The sequence below is a fragment of the Asterias rubens genome, chromosome 8 (genome assembly GCF_902459465.1).
Source record: "Asterias rubens chromosome 8, eAstRub1.3, whole genome shotgun sequence".
Classification (NCBI taxonomy): Eukaryota; Metazoa; Echinodermata; class Asteroidea; order Forcipulatida; family Asteriidae; genus Asterias; species Asterias rubens.
Window position 1 is genome coordinate 17,805,873 of NC_047069.1, and position 15,052 is coordinate 17,820,924.

The 15,052-nt window shown below is 37.9% G+C and overlaps 1 protein-coding gene across 4 annotated transcripts in view; it reads left to right on the forward strand.

The window, feature by feature from the left end:
* LOC117293265 (inositol polyphosphate-4-phosphatase type I A-like) overlaps positions 1–12,108 on the forward strand; it is a 97,492-nt gene extending 85,384 nt beyond the window's left edge. For all 4 annotated transcript variants that reach the window (XM_033775491.1, XM_033775492.1, XM_033775493.1 and 1 more), the window contains 3 exons: positions 6,444–6,565; positions 7,545–7,699; positions 10,048–12,108. In XM_033775491.1, the coding sequence (XP_033631382.1) occupies positions 6,444–6,565; positions 7,545–7,699; positions 10,048–10,183 (413 nt within the window). In that variant the 3' untranslated portion in view covers positions 10,184–12,108. The remainder of the gene's footprint in view (positions 1–6,443; positions 6,566–7,544; positions 7,700–10,047) is intronic.
* The last annotated feature ends 2,944 nt before the right edge of the window (positions 12,109–15,052 follow it).

Genomic DNA, 15,052 nt, shown 5'->3' on the forward strand with positions numbered 1-15,052 from the left:
TTACTCACAGTCTGGTACCTGAAATACTCAAATCTGCATCTGTTACTCCAATCTTCAAAAAGAGGAACAACGATCCCGAGAGTCTCGCAAGTTCTAGACCTATCAACAATTTGCCATTTCTCGCAAAAATCCTCGAGAAAGTTGTGGCACATCAACTCTCACACCACATGTCACAAAACCATCTGGATGAACCTTATCAGTCTGCTTATCGCAAATTTCACGGGACCGAGACTGCTCTTACACGCATACAGAACGACATCCTACTCAGCATGGACCAAGGGAAAGTTGCTATACTCGTTTTGTTGGATCTCAGTGCAGCTTTTGACGCTCTCGACCATCAAATCTTGCTGGAGAGACTACAGTCGCACGTCGATGTGTCGTCGGATACGGCTTGTTGGTTCAAATCGTATCTCGCTGGCCGAACTCAAACTGTGAACATTATAACCGACTCGGAAACAGGTTCATCATCTTACCCTTTAAGGTACGGAGTCCCACAGGGGTCGGTATTGGGGCCCCTCCTGTTTAACATTTACATGCTACCCATTGGTCAAGTCATTCGCAATCATGGTTTGACCTGTCACTTCTACGCAGATGATACTGTCCTGTATGTATCAGCTTCACCAACTTCAGATGGTGTAACAATGTGCACTTCACTTATTGAGAGATGTTGCACTGACATCAAACGTTGGATGAACTCAAACTACATGAAACTCAACACTAACAAGACCGAGCTGCTTGTTATAGGTACACCTGGACATTTAAATAAAGTTCCTGCCTTCAACGTAAACATTGGAGATGACTGTGTAGAAGTTTCAAAACAAATCAAGAATCTAGGGGTTGTATTTGACCGTAACATGAAAATGCAAACTCATATTCGTGAAGTAGCTCGTAATGCCATGTACCATCTACATAACATCAGTAAAATTAAACAATATCTGACTTACTCGGTTACTGAACAGGTTATTACATCTCTAGTTATGTCCAGGGTTGATTATTCTAATGCTCTGCTTGCAGGTCTTCCTCAATCTACGATTGCACCTCTACAACGTGTCCAAAATTGTGCAGCTAGAATTCTTACAGGTACTAGAAAATTTGATCATATTACCCCTGTTCTCATGAAATTGCACTGGCTTCCGGTAAAGTATCGTATTATTTATAAAATTTGTCTGCTAGTTTTTAAATGTATAAACAGTCTAGCTCCAGGCTATCTTTGTGAACTATTGCTTACGGTTAACTCAACTTCACGTAGGACCACACGTTCATCCTCAGATAAAACTAGATTGCAACCTGTGAACACTAGATTATGTACTTACGGTGACAGAGCTTTCTCTGCAATAGCACCTCGTCTGTGGAACCAGCTAAATGTTTGTCTCAGGGAGGAAAACTCCCTCTGTAGCTTTAAATCTGGGCTTAAGACACATCTTTTTAGGGAAGCATTTTTAACTTGAAGTATTTTTCTATGTTCTTACTGCCCTGCTGCTTCATATTATTGTTGCGGTTTTTTTTAAATTGTTATTATCATAATTATTGTTTGTGTTTTTTACTGGATCAAACAATTTCGGTGGCTTTTACTCAATGTGTTTGATTGATTATATTCATCTTTTTACTTGTACATGTATCTTTATTGTTTTATGATCATACTTTATGGATTTTATTTTTGGATCTTTTAATTATTTAGTTTTTGTGGTTAAAATGTTTTGTTGTTGTAAAGCGCCTTGGAGCATTTTTAATGGATTTGGCGCTATATAAATGTTTATTATTATTATTATTATTATTACTTAGGGGCTTGTTTATTCATCAGGATCATATCTTTAAAGATATCTTTAATTTGAGATGAATAACCTGTGTGCTAAGTGTCTAACAGAATACATAGAAATGACATAAATGAAAAGACAAAATTAATAGAGTGATTTGGAGAAGTTGCTTAAACCCAGTGGAAATTTTATTTAAGGGAAGGGGCAGGGGGGCCAGTGGGGCTGGGGCTCTGGTCATCTGAATGCCCCCTTGGTTGCACCGCATAATCAGATAATACACTTGTTGCCTCAGCGGTTGATTTGACAAGTGCGCGTTTTTTGCCTATGTGCTCAGGGCTTCAGACAAGAGAACGGAGCCTGACGAAGCTGAATCAAAAGCCAAAGTTGCGGATTTGAAAAGGGCCATGCTTACCCTCTTTGGTTTCTTCCTGGATTTCTTGGTCGAACAAGACGCATCTTGTGGCTCGCAGTGTCTTCATAGCTACCTCCGGCAATGTGGTGTTGAGCTGGCAGAGGTTTTGCTCTTGGCAGTATCTGAAAGATTCGCAACCACCATCCCTCATGCAGATTAGCCCACACATCACAGCCGAAGGAGCAGCGACTTTGCGGGTGAAGTTTCCACTCGGTGCGTGAGTGCATCTGGGTCCGGGGCAAGAAAGTCGAGTGGGTCCCTCCCCGACATGAAGGGGTTGTCGCTGGAAAGAAGTGCAGTGCATGTCCGAAGTCGCCACGGTTTCAAAGAGTGTGGTTAGTATGGCAATCCCGTACAACATGGCCGCCATTGTGATATTGACATCAACCAACTAACTGAAAGGCTCCTTCTTCCCAGACACCATACGCCTGTTGAACCCACTGCCTAAGCAAGTTACTGAGTCACCAACCTGGATGTCTTCAAGAACAGGCTGAACAGGGTCGCCTTCAGCTACCAATCCACTACACAAGGCTGAAATAAAGTACTGCTTTTACTTGCACATTCTGATCTTTTTTTATGCCTTGATTCTATCAATACTTACTTAAGCAGCATGCAGCATTAAAGCTGGACTCTCATCAGAGTCCAGCTTTCTCCAGAAGATCAAAGAGCATACTGATCGTAACATCAAGTTTAACCAACAGTTCTTTTCAGAACCACCCCAGCTCATTTAGAGATTATCAATACATGGTGTTACCGCAAACCTTTACTATATCGTATTTCCACCATGCAAAGTTTAAAATCCTACTTGCCTTGAGTTCCGTCTGCAACTGCTGGTTTGCACTTACAACCAATGTGGGAGTGCACAGTAAAGGAAGATGATGATGATCACCACGGATTTCAATGTGGCAGTAATCTACAATTCATGATTCAATGTCAGTCTTAAGAACAATGACTTATCGGAATAATTTGCTTGTTAATTTGAAATATTGCATACATTCCCTATCACTTGATTTAAAGTCACCTGGAAGTGGTATTTTTTCAAAATAAAGCTTTTGTCACTAATATATGTGTTTAGATGAGTGGAATGTGAATAAACAGTTAACTAAGTTTTAAACAATCAGTTCTTATGTTATTTACAAATTTAAGAGTAGACCCCGACCCGAGAGGGCGCTGTTTGTGACGTCAATCGAGGCAGACTTTGCCTGTAATGCGTAGAGTAAACACAATTGCAAAGTACATTTACGGACAAGTCGTGAGTTTGTACATGTACGTTTCAAAAAAAAATAATAATTGGGTTTTTTTTCGACAATGCCGACCAGGTGTATTGCTGCTGAATGCAGAAAAACACTTTTTGAAATGTACCAACTCACAACTTGGACGTACATGTACTTTGCACGTGTGTTTACTATACGCACTGCAGGCAAAGTCTGCCTCAATTGACGTCACAAAAGGGGTAGGCGGAAACAGCCCCCCAAACAACCCTATATATTTTTTAAACATATAAATCGTGACAAACAATTACTAAAAAAATGGTTTTATTGTTCGTAAGCATAAACTCTTATGTTTGAAAGAAAAACAATTCTATTTCCAGATGACTTTAAAGCGATAATAATAAATAATAATAATATCAAAGACTTATATAGCGCACATATCTACCAAACAAGGTACTCAAGGCGCTGAGTGTATACAAACTTTCTGATAGGTTATTGCAGTGATGAATTTTGAGACCCAATTAGTTAGCACCTTATAAGGGTTTACAAGGTGTTACGGCGCATACAGCAGCCACAGCCAGGAACACCGTGGTGAACCCCTTCTGTTTTCGATAAGTGCACTGGGTTCTTTTACATGCGTTACACAACACATGGGACCAACAGCTTTACATCCCATCCAAAGGACGAAGCAATGGTTAAGTGTCTTGCTTAAGGACACAAGTGTCACGGCTGGGGATTCGAATCGCCACTCAAAACACAATCATGATAATGATTTTTGTTTTAACCCATTCACTGATGTACGTGTGTTAGCACTGTATACTCAGAACTTATGTACCCTAGCTCTGTGAGAAAAATATCACAATCAAACAGACATATTACTCGGGTGGGATTTGAACCCACGACCTTTGCGATTCTAGAGCAGTGTCTTACCAAGGTGATCACCGAGATTGCCCAGTAGCTAGAGGCAGTTCGAATCTTATGTTTCAGCAGCGGGTACTGCAACAATCCTGATGAACGCAGAGCTAAATAAAAATGTTGACTGCTATCAGAAATACAGATGTACGTCTAGAAACCAGCGGTCCGGTTCCTCAACTGACAGCGTTTCACTTTGAAGAAATCCACATTGATGCAGTAGAGAAAAAAAAAAATGTATATTCCTTAGTAGTTACACAACTGCTGTTTGCCCCCTGTTGCCATGTAAACAAGTAAACAACTCTCTTCATAGACCTAAATCAGTGTAATCTGCCTTTTTATAATCCCCACAGCGCCCCCGTTCCATTATAAGTTGATTTTTTATTTGATTTTTTTCAAAATCAGACCACATGCAAAACCAATCTATAAATTTGTAGACGACATCAAAGTTTTACATCATGAACTGATGAACAATTCTATTGGGAAATTTAATCCGATAAATGTAGAGGCAAAAAAGAGAAATTTAACCGTGGACGAATTTAACCTTTTAATCTGTCACTGGTACCGCTTTTACGGAACAACCTTGATGATCTAATTTTTTACTGTAGGAGTTATCTTCTTAGCGAGAGAGGATTGTGTCTATTGTTCACTTCAATCCTTCTATTATTTTTAATTCAGTGCAGCTTTTATGCTCTCAGATCCTTGGTTGTGTGATAAAATAAAAGGAAATTAAATAGTTCTGACCTGTACAACCTTGGCACTGAAAGCGTTCAAATATAATTGTTTAAAGACACTGGACCTTATTGGTAATTGTCAAGACCATTCTTCTCACTTGGTATATCAAACATATGCATAAAATAAACCTGTGAAAATTTGGGCTCAATTAGTCATCGAAGTTGCAAGAAAATGATGAAAGAAAACACATCATTGTTGTACAAATTTGTGTGCCTTCAAGTGAAATAAAAGGCTTCAGCTGAAGTCTTTTAATATTTCAGTGAGAAAATACCTCTTTCTCAAAAAGTATGTTACTTCAGAGGGAGTCATTTCTCACAATGGTTTATACCATCATGATCAACAGCTCTCCATTGCTCATTACCAAGTGGTTTTATGCAAATATATATTTTGAGTAATTACCAACAGTGTCCACTACCTTTAATTGTAAATTCACAGTTTGCTGTACAATTCAAGGTCATGTATCACTCCTTTGGTTTTGTGCTTACATGCGGAAGTTTTAACCGAAGATACATTTGTTTCTTTCTTGCAAAAAATAGTTGATGGCCTGACAATTCAACCCAGTAGAGTCTTTCTTAAAAGAAAAAACAGTAAGAACTTATTTAGCACATTTTACAACAAAGACTCAATGGGCCCATTTTTTTTGCTTGGTCCGTTTGGTTGGTAAACAGTTTGCAACTGCTAATTCTATTTCTTGTTTGTGTCTCGTTATAGATTAGAGAGAATCAAGTAGTTCTGTTTCTCTGGATGTATTGATGAGTAGTATCAGACATCATGTCTTAAGTAGTAACTCAACAGCTAATTGTATTTTCTTGTTTGTGTCTCGTTATAGATTGGAGAGAGTCGAGTAGTTCTGTTTCTCTGGATGTATTGATGAGTAGTCTCAGGCATCATGTCTTGAGTAGTAACTCAACAGCTAATTGTATTTTCTTTTTTGTGTCTCGTTATAGATTGGAGAGAGTCGAGTAGTTCTGTTTCTCTGGATGTATTGATGAGTAGTCTCAGGCATCATGTCTTGAGTAGTAACTCAACAGCTAATTGTATTTTCTTGTTTGTGTCTCGTTATAGATTGGAGAGAGTCGAGTAGTTCTGTTTCTCTGGATGTATTGATGAGTAGTCTCAGGCATCATGTCTTGAGTAGTAACTCAACAGCTAATTGTATTTTCTTGTTTGTGTCTTGTTATAGATTGGAGAGAGTCGAGTAGTTCTGTTTCTCTGGATGTATTGATGAGTAGTCTCAGGCATCATGTCTTGAGTAGTTACTCAACAGCTAATTGTATTTTCTTGTTTGTGTCTCGTTATAGATTGGAGAGAGTCGAGTAGTTCTGTTTCTCTGGATGTATTGATGAGTAGTCTCAGGCATCATGTCTTGATGAGTAACTCAACAGCTAATTGTATTTTCTTGTTTGTGTCTTGTTATAGATTGGAGAGAGTCGAGTAGTTCTGTTTCTCTGGATGTTTTGATGAGTAGTCTCAGACATCATGTCTTGATGAGTAACTCAAAGAAGAGTAAAAATGTAGAGATACTCCACATCAGCTCTCAGGTAAAGATTCAGGAACTCATACCATCTTCTTGTAAAAACACCATCCTCTAAGACGGTGCATTCTCCATCGCTGGTCCCCGCAACTGGAACTCACTCCCAACAAATATCCGGAATGCTTCTTCTGTAGAACAGTTTAAAGGACTTTTAATCGTTCCATCTAATGTGTTTTTGATTCTGTCACTTTTTGTGTTTTTGCTTACTATTCTTTATTCTCTTTTGGGTTTTTGGTTGCATTATCTCTAGCGCTTTGTGTCCTTTGGAAAAGGCGCTCTATAAATTTGGTTTTTATTATTATTACTACTAACAACTAGTGCTTATAATAACTAGATACAATGGAGCAATTATATTTCACAATAACGTCTCAATGCGCTTTACATTAGTGTCCTGGTCATTGGGCCAATAATTGTCATTTATTATCTTTCTCGGCTCCCTAAGCGCTAAGCGCTACAGCCCTATAGCGCATTTCACAATAACGTGTCGATGCGCTTATTACATTAGTGCCCTGATAATTATGCGGATAACAATCCTGTAATCTTTTTCAGCTCCCTGGGGAGCTTCCAAATAAGGTTAAACTCCTTCTTTTTCATATTTTGTGTTTGGCAAACCTGTCACACAATGCTGGTATTACTTGGTTTTACATAAAACAGCTGCTAAATGCCCCCCCCCCCCTGTTTGACCATTATAGATTCTGTTTTTAATGTATGTTTTGTTATATTTATCATTTATCGTTGAAACTAGTTATATCACAAGTTTTACTGCAAACTGCGTTTTTAATTTTACCATTTCATTTGTCAGTTTCTCGAGTCTAATAAACAGTAGGCATAAGATTTCTAAAACTGATAAAAGATTATAAACCTTAAAGTAAATTGTGTGAAAAAGGCAAGAATTTATCAAATCAAAAAGACTTTTTTTTGTAAATCAACATAGAGCAGACTTGATGGAAAACTCAAAGTAAACTTTGTACCAATCTACATTGCAGCTGGCACGTCGTCTAGATGGTATTAGGTTCACATCCTGCAAAAGCGCTAAGGACCGAACAGCAATGTCAGTCACCTTAGAGGAATGTATGATTCTTCAAGATGAACATCAACTCCACTCACAGATGTTTACTCACCTCCTGGACACCATGAGAAGGTATGACCCCTTGCTAAAGTTCAAGACATTTGAAGGCAGTGGACACTTTTGTTATTTATTGAAAATAATTATAAGCATAAAACCTTACTTGGTGACAAGTAATGGGGAGAGGATGATGGTATAAAACATTGTGAGAAACGGCTATCCTAAAGTGACATAGTTTTCGAGAAAGAAGTAATTTTCCAAAATTTTGATTTCGAGACCTCAGATTAAGAATTTGAGGTCTCAAAATCAATCATCTAAATGCACACAACTTCGTGTGACAAGGGTGATTTTTCTTTCATTATTTTCTTTCATTATTTTCTTTGACGACCAATTGAGCTCAAATTTGCTCAAGTTTGTTATTTTATGCATATATTGAGATACACCAAGTGAGAAGACTGGTCTTTGCCACTTACCAATAGTGTCCAGTGTCTTTAAGGGAGGAATGCAAATGTAAGCAAGTGGTAACTTGCAGTTGATCCTTGCTTTATATAGGATTTAAGGCATTGCATGGTGAGGTATCAATGTATATTTGGTCTGCGCATGCAGTAACACCATGTGTGAATCTACTTAATTGCTGTGTAGATTATAGTCCTTTGGGGACATTGTCTTGCTATTTATTCTAAGCAAACCAAACAGACATTGATACCCCAGCATGCAATGCCTCAAATTCCTTATAGGAAATTAACCATTCATAAATACCCCAGTTTCACTACTCCTATTGGTGGAGAGCGCGTCACGTGGGGGTGTTTCGGCGTGTCAGGCCCGCAAGGTTATCACGCGAAACGCAATTCATAGCTATTAGTAACAGCGCTAATCTACTTCTAAGCGCGCGCGTAATCTATTTCTAAGCACGCGCGCATACACACAACCCATGCGCAACAGACTCTTCACAAAGTTTTTGAAAAAAATATTTCAAACCTCAAATTTTCAACTGTCAAAGTGTCTGTAATTGTATTTTTTTTTTTTCATTTCTTAACAATAGGGCATTTATGAATGGGAATAAAAGAGTAGTGACTCGTTCTTAAACGTCCGTTTAAAACCTTGCAGGGTTGTTGCCGTGCGCTAAAGGCCCTCGCCGAACGGCACTTCGACCCTGCCGGCTTTAAACGACCGTGTAAGAACTCGTCGCTACCCTTTTATTCCCTTATTTAGAGACCACGGAGGTCGCAACAGCTTGTACCAAAATACCCATAATGGCTGCAAATGAACTCAAGATTTACCCTAGTTCTGCTCTAAGCCAATGGTCAAAGAAAAGATATTTGACCAAATTGGCCTTTTCCAATTTTTCACATGTAAACATAGAATCTACATTTCTAAAACTAAGTCATGTATTACTGTTTTATATTTATTTTCCTGACATTAACATTAAAGGAACATTACAGAATTGGTTTTTGCTAACAAAACAGTTGCTGGCAGTGTAAGCACTTTATGTAATCCACCATATACATAAACTGACAAACCTGTAGAAGTTTGAGATCGATCAGCCATCAGGGTCACGAGAGAATAGTGAAAAACCAAATACAAATTTTGCATTGCATTGATGCCAAAATAAAAATGAATAAAACGCTCACTGAGCGATAAACTCCAAACGCGAAGTTAGATTATTTATTTCTCATCAAATATGACATTTCAGACAGAAATATTTCAAGGGATGTTTTCTGCTATTATCATCATTAGACCATGTAAGTTTTATGTAAATCTGTGATCTTCACGATTTTTGTTTCTTACCAATTCTGTAACAGTCCTTTAACTGAGTATAATGAGGCAAAAAATAAACTGTAATTTTTTTGCAATTTAAACATTTTGGCTGGTAAATGTTGTGGTTACTTGATGTTGGACCGCAACATACCGCTTGTTCAGTTTTGCATTTTACCCCTTATTGTTTCGTTTCACAGTTAACAGCTTTGATTTCCTCATTGTTTAGCTGTTATTTGTTTACTTTTTGCAATTAAAAAAAAATCTATTGGCTTTGATTGGTGTGCCATTTTCAAGCAATATATCACACCAGACTCAAACTCTGGTGTTTCTGATCTGCAGAGTGTGGGTTTGAGCTCCGGCCGTGACACTTGTGTCCTTTAGCAAGACACCATTATTGCTGTGTCCTTGGGATGGCACATCAAGCTGTAGGTCTCAAGGTTTCCATAGAAAACATTTTGTGTTAAGCTGCTTGTGGTTAATTCCAGTGGCCGTTATTTTTTGTAATTTTTGGTTTTATTATTACCAAGTGCTTTTTCTAAGGCAGATTTCTGTGTCATATATATTGTTATTATTGGTACGAAAACATCTTGTTTTTTCCTCCCCTGTCTTCAAACATTACATTTTTTTTTTTTTCATATATCTTTAATATTTTTGCTTCATTGCAGTGAAGGCACGCGCCGTGACAACACAAGAAAGAACGTCGGTATTAACAAGTACGCTTTCAACAAAGTGCAGCTGCGAGCCTTTCCTAAGCTGTATCGACCTCCGGAAGGAACCTACGGGAAAACCATCACCACATAGCGGCAGATTTAACCTCCACTGCAAAACATATACCTTTGAACTCTGACCTTTAATAATTTACCCTTGAACTTTGAGGTCAGGTCAGCCCTTGTAAAGGCTCTCGGTCATGACATAATTACTATGGATAGGTCTTGTAGCTTCAGCTCATAACTAAGCCTTTGAGCTAAGGCTTGTGAAAGTAAAAGGCTGTAGCCTTCGACTTCAGATACAACAATAAAAAATACCTTGGCCTTTGGTGATCTGGATTTAACCATAGCCATTGCAAGAAGGGGGAGGGGGAGGGGTACAGTAATGACAGTTTTACTGTTAACTGTAAACTGTAAAAGAGATAGGTTCAAAGAGTTTTATTTTACAAAAGTTACTTCAATCTGTCTAGTATTTTAAAAGCTGGAATGAAAGAACTTGGTCTTTACTTAGTGACCAAATTTATATCATCCAGTGTAACCAGAGTTTGAGAGAGTTGCGACAAAGAGGGACCAGTTTTCTTTGGATGCCATTTTTGCCTCCAAAAGTAGCGCAACTTATGGGCAGACTAGTCTGGCCCCCCTGCGGTCGCCCATACCTTTTGTGGAGCACAAAATGGCTTCTAATCGCAAGTTGTTGTAACTCTTCCAGTGTAATCTCTAAACCGCGCCCTCTTGTGTCCAAGTATTATGTCCAGTATAGCCTGAACATATGACGTCACACTTCGAGGCTCGTGAATAACGCCAGAGACCAGCCGTCCAGACGTCGTGTACATTCACCTACGTTCATTTCACATAGAAATACACAGTCAAATTCCATGGCGGACGTGATAGAAGTGATCCATGAACTGTTTTGGCATGTATGGAAAGCTCATGATTGTCACTGTGCAGGTTTATCCAATGATATCATTGTATCCAATGGAATCACTGGATCTGAATACCTGACATGTCTTTATCCTGCGGATAAAGACAAGGGCCTAGTCTATGTCCAGTATTGATAGCTTTTTCTTTACCAAGAAGCATTCCGATTTCAACGATCAAATTCTGAATCAATTCCAAACTTGCATTTTTTAGCCAAAATTTTAAACAAGGAATTCAATCGCCAATGTTGCAGGTATGAAGCAATTTATTTATAGTGACACATTTTTTTTTTTTATCCCATTGAAATTTTATGTGTGTGGAATTTTAATTCCTCAATTTGGGGTTTTACTAAAAACTAAGACCATGTGCTTTTATAAGGGTAATTTGTTTTTTAAATGTTTAATTTTTTTGTGATTTTACTTTTAAATTTGAATGCATTATTATGACTAACAGCCCCTCCCCCCCCACCCCAGCAAAAGTTAACAGGAAATTCATATTCAAGATCATTTTACACACATTTTTATTTTGAGACAATGACATATTTTTTAATATATTTTTTTACAAGGTTTTGGCCAAAATGAGCTCAGTACTTTTTTTCTTTGAAACGAAACAAAATTTGATTAAACCACATCGTACGAAACATGACGAAAATCAACATCGCCCTGTTACCAAAAATCATATCTTTCAGGAGAATGCCTCCTCTAATATGTTTGACGAATTGATTATAATCATGAAATTTTCCCCCCAGAATCCTTTTTTGTTGTATTTCTTGTCATAAATGACATTAGTTTGTGTACATACACCCTTTGTAAAATTGTGTAAACAGTTGTATTATAAACCAACAGAATTCTAAATTTAACAAGTGAGCGGAGCCAGTTGTATATTATAGGCCGCACGCAAAATGGGTACTAGTTTAAATAAGTTGAAATGTAACAAGTCGTGTGGGTCTATCCTCTCTCTCTTGGAGTAGGAAGAAGATTCAGAGACTTTTTGGGGTTAGCTGCACACTTTTTCGTTAAAAGGTTATTATAGACCGTATTGAATATGACGTCACCGTTCAAATATATGCCCTACAAGATGGCGTCTGCGAGCGTGGGGCGTGTGTGTGTGCGTGCTTGTGCCGTAGAAATCAAACCGGGAACGCTGCGTGTTTCTTTGATGTACGCGTTTAGACGCACATACTGTTTGCCCTACAAGATAGTGACTCTCATAGCAGCAAAGAGGTTGTTCAATAAGGAATCAAGAGAAAATGGCCATCACCATAGTATTTAGTGTAAACATTAACGCTCAACCATGTTGGAACATTGTACTCGCTTTTCACTTAGACTTGTGACGTTGTGGCCTTCTCTTTGTTTTGGGATTAGGGTACGGATTATGATACATTGAAGGGATGTGTAACCTATAAGTGCCTATAGGTGCCTATAGGTATGGTTCTTAATTTATTGCACAATTTTATTTCTTATGACAAATGTGAGAAGTTATACCGGTAATTGGTTTTCTTTATTTCACCCTGAACAAAACTACTCATTGCTCTTGAGTACAAGGGCCTCGTCACACGAGGCAACTTTTATAGGCAACTTGGAGTCGGCCAATAGACCCTTCCCATGAATTATGTAAATTGCACATCGCGCGTGCGCACTAACGTTTTGATTGGCAAAATGAGGGAACATCGCGCTGTTTTGTACACGGCTAATGGGTGCGTGACGCAGACGCGATTGCGCGTCTGCTTAGTGCACAACTCTATGGCGTTTGCCAACCAACAGGGTCTGTACGCATGCGTGAATGTAATTACCATATTTCATGGGAAGGGTCCATTGCTGTGCATGCAACCGGACCACTTAGGTAGCACATGAGTAAATTTTCAAACATGTCTTTCAAATTTTGATCCCCAAGAATAATATGTGAACATTCAAATGTAAATGGATTCTCTTCTTGGAGATTGCCTGGAACTGGTTACCTGTAAAATTGCCACCTGTGACATGACCCTTAGGTCATTTCCGAATAGGAGACTTTTGGGACGCTTGGTGGCAGAAGACTTACCAGGTAAATTCCATTGTTCTCGGTAATGTGCGCAGGCTCAGAACTACGTAAGCAATGGAAATTTACCTGGTAAGTCTGCTGCCACCTAGCGTTCCCATTGGCAGCTGCGGCTACAGCTATGACTGTTGGTAAAGACATCCTATACTTCAATGCATAATGATGCATCACTCCAGCCATAGCCAGAGCTTTAGCCAAAGCCGATTCGGACAAGGCCTAATATACAAATTGAACTTTCCTTCGGTCATCAATTGCACTACTGTAGCACCTTGTATATAATGACACTATGCTTGTTCTATGCCCTTTTTACCTTTGACCCTTTACTTTTGACCTTTTATTTTAACACTGTCTTTGTTGTCAATGAGTTAATGTTTTGTTTTTTTGTCATAGTTTAACGAAGCTGTTACCTTGTAAGCTGAAATCTGGGTCCATCGTCATGACTCTGCTTACAGCGGAATCAGTAAGCAAATAATTTTTTCCGGTAAGCAGAGCCATGATATGGAGCCCCGATGACTTCATTGCCAAGCTGTTCTATGTAAAGTAATATAATGAATTGTTGAACTTCCTATCTGAAATCTAGAGAATATGAAAAACAAAATCCCTTTTTGGGTTAGACATTGGACCCTCATTCAAAGACACTCATTTTCAGCGATTTCATTTCTAGGCCTATCCAAATCAAACAACTCAAATGTTTTATGTTAAAGAAAATCATTTTTTTCTTTGTTGTAAATTCTAAGACAAATGGCTTTGGTGGGAACAATCTTAATTAGTGTAAATATGTAATATTTATATGGATATGGACGGCGCTTTTAAATGCCTTTAACAAACTCAGTATTTTTGTCAAAAATGTTTATTTATTATTGGGGATTTTTCAAACTTAGTTTTATGAAAAACTTAAAATAATTTAACAAAATAATTAATGGCCTGATGTTGCAAACCTAGAAGAGTCTTCTTTCTCAAAGGCTAAATGAAGAAAGCCTCTTCTAAGGTCGAAGTTCACGCCATTAACTTTGGTTTTTTTGCACTTATACCATAGGTCCAATTCTATTTTTGACTTAAAATTCACTGCCCTTCCAAGCTTTAAAAGAGCAGAAATAAATTAATTGTATTAAGGGAAATATGGAATTTAATTGATTTGTATCAGGTGTTAAGGGAGAAGCAATGAGTGGTGTGGACCATTTTATTAATACAGCCTAGGAGCAAGTTCGAGTGAGGCACTATAGTCGACTACTGTCGACCATTGGTTGATTTTGCCTGGCACCCAGGATGTATTGAATGCATAGGTAACCATGGAACATTGACTAGTGGTCGCCACCCAAACTTGCTCCAGAGTGACAACCATAATGCTCCAATTAAAAACAAACTGTGCCACCTAAATCAGCATACTTTGAAGTATTGTCAATCCAAATCCCCCACCTCTTACGTTATTTTAATAAATGTTGTGAGCTTTATTAGACCCTTTTGACCAATGTTTGGACCTTCTAAACCACAAATCTTGTCCATTAATGTTTTTAAAACTTTTATTGTCTAAATCTAATAACTTGAATGTGTTACTTTTGTTTTTTGTTCATTGTATTGGTTATTTATTTGAATAAGTTTAAAATCACTTTTTAAAGAGTTTGTTTGTCTGTTTACTTTTCTTTTTACAATATTAAACAATAACATTTTTGTGTCATCTATTTGTTGTATTCATTTGTCCCATCATTTGAGTTCTTCACACAATTAATGTTTTGAAGAAGAACATGAGTTTTTGCCTGAAGCAATAAAATGGAAAATGATAAAACAAATTCAGACTTGTCTGAATTTAAACAAATTCAGACTTGTCTGAATTTAAACAAATTCAGACTTGTCTGAATTTAGACTTGTAGATGTATGCCATGTGAAAAAAAGGGCTTGTTAATTTCTTCAGATATGCCTAAAGAAATCATGCTATTTGAGCTACTTCTTTCGTTTGAGTTTACTAATTTCCAGAAGAAGCTCCTCGAAAATATTCATTCCAGAGGCATAG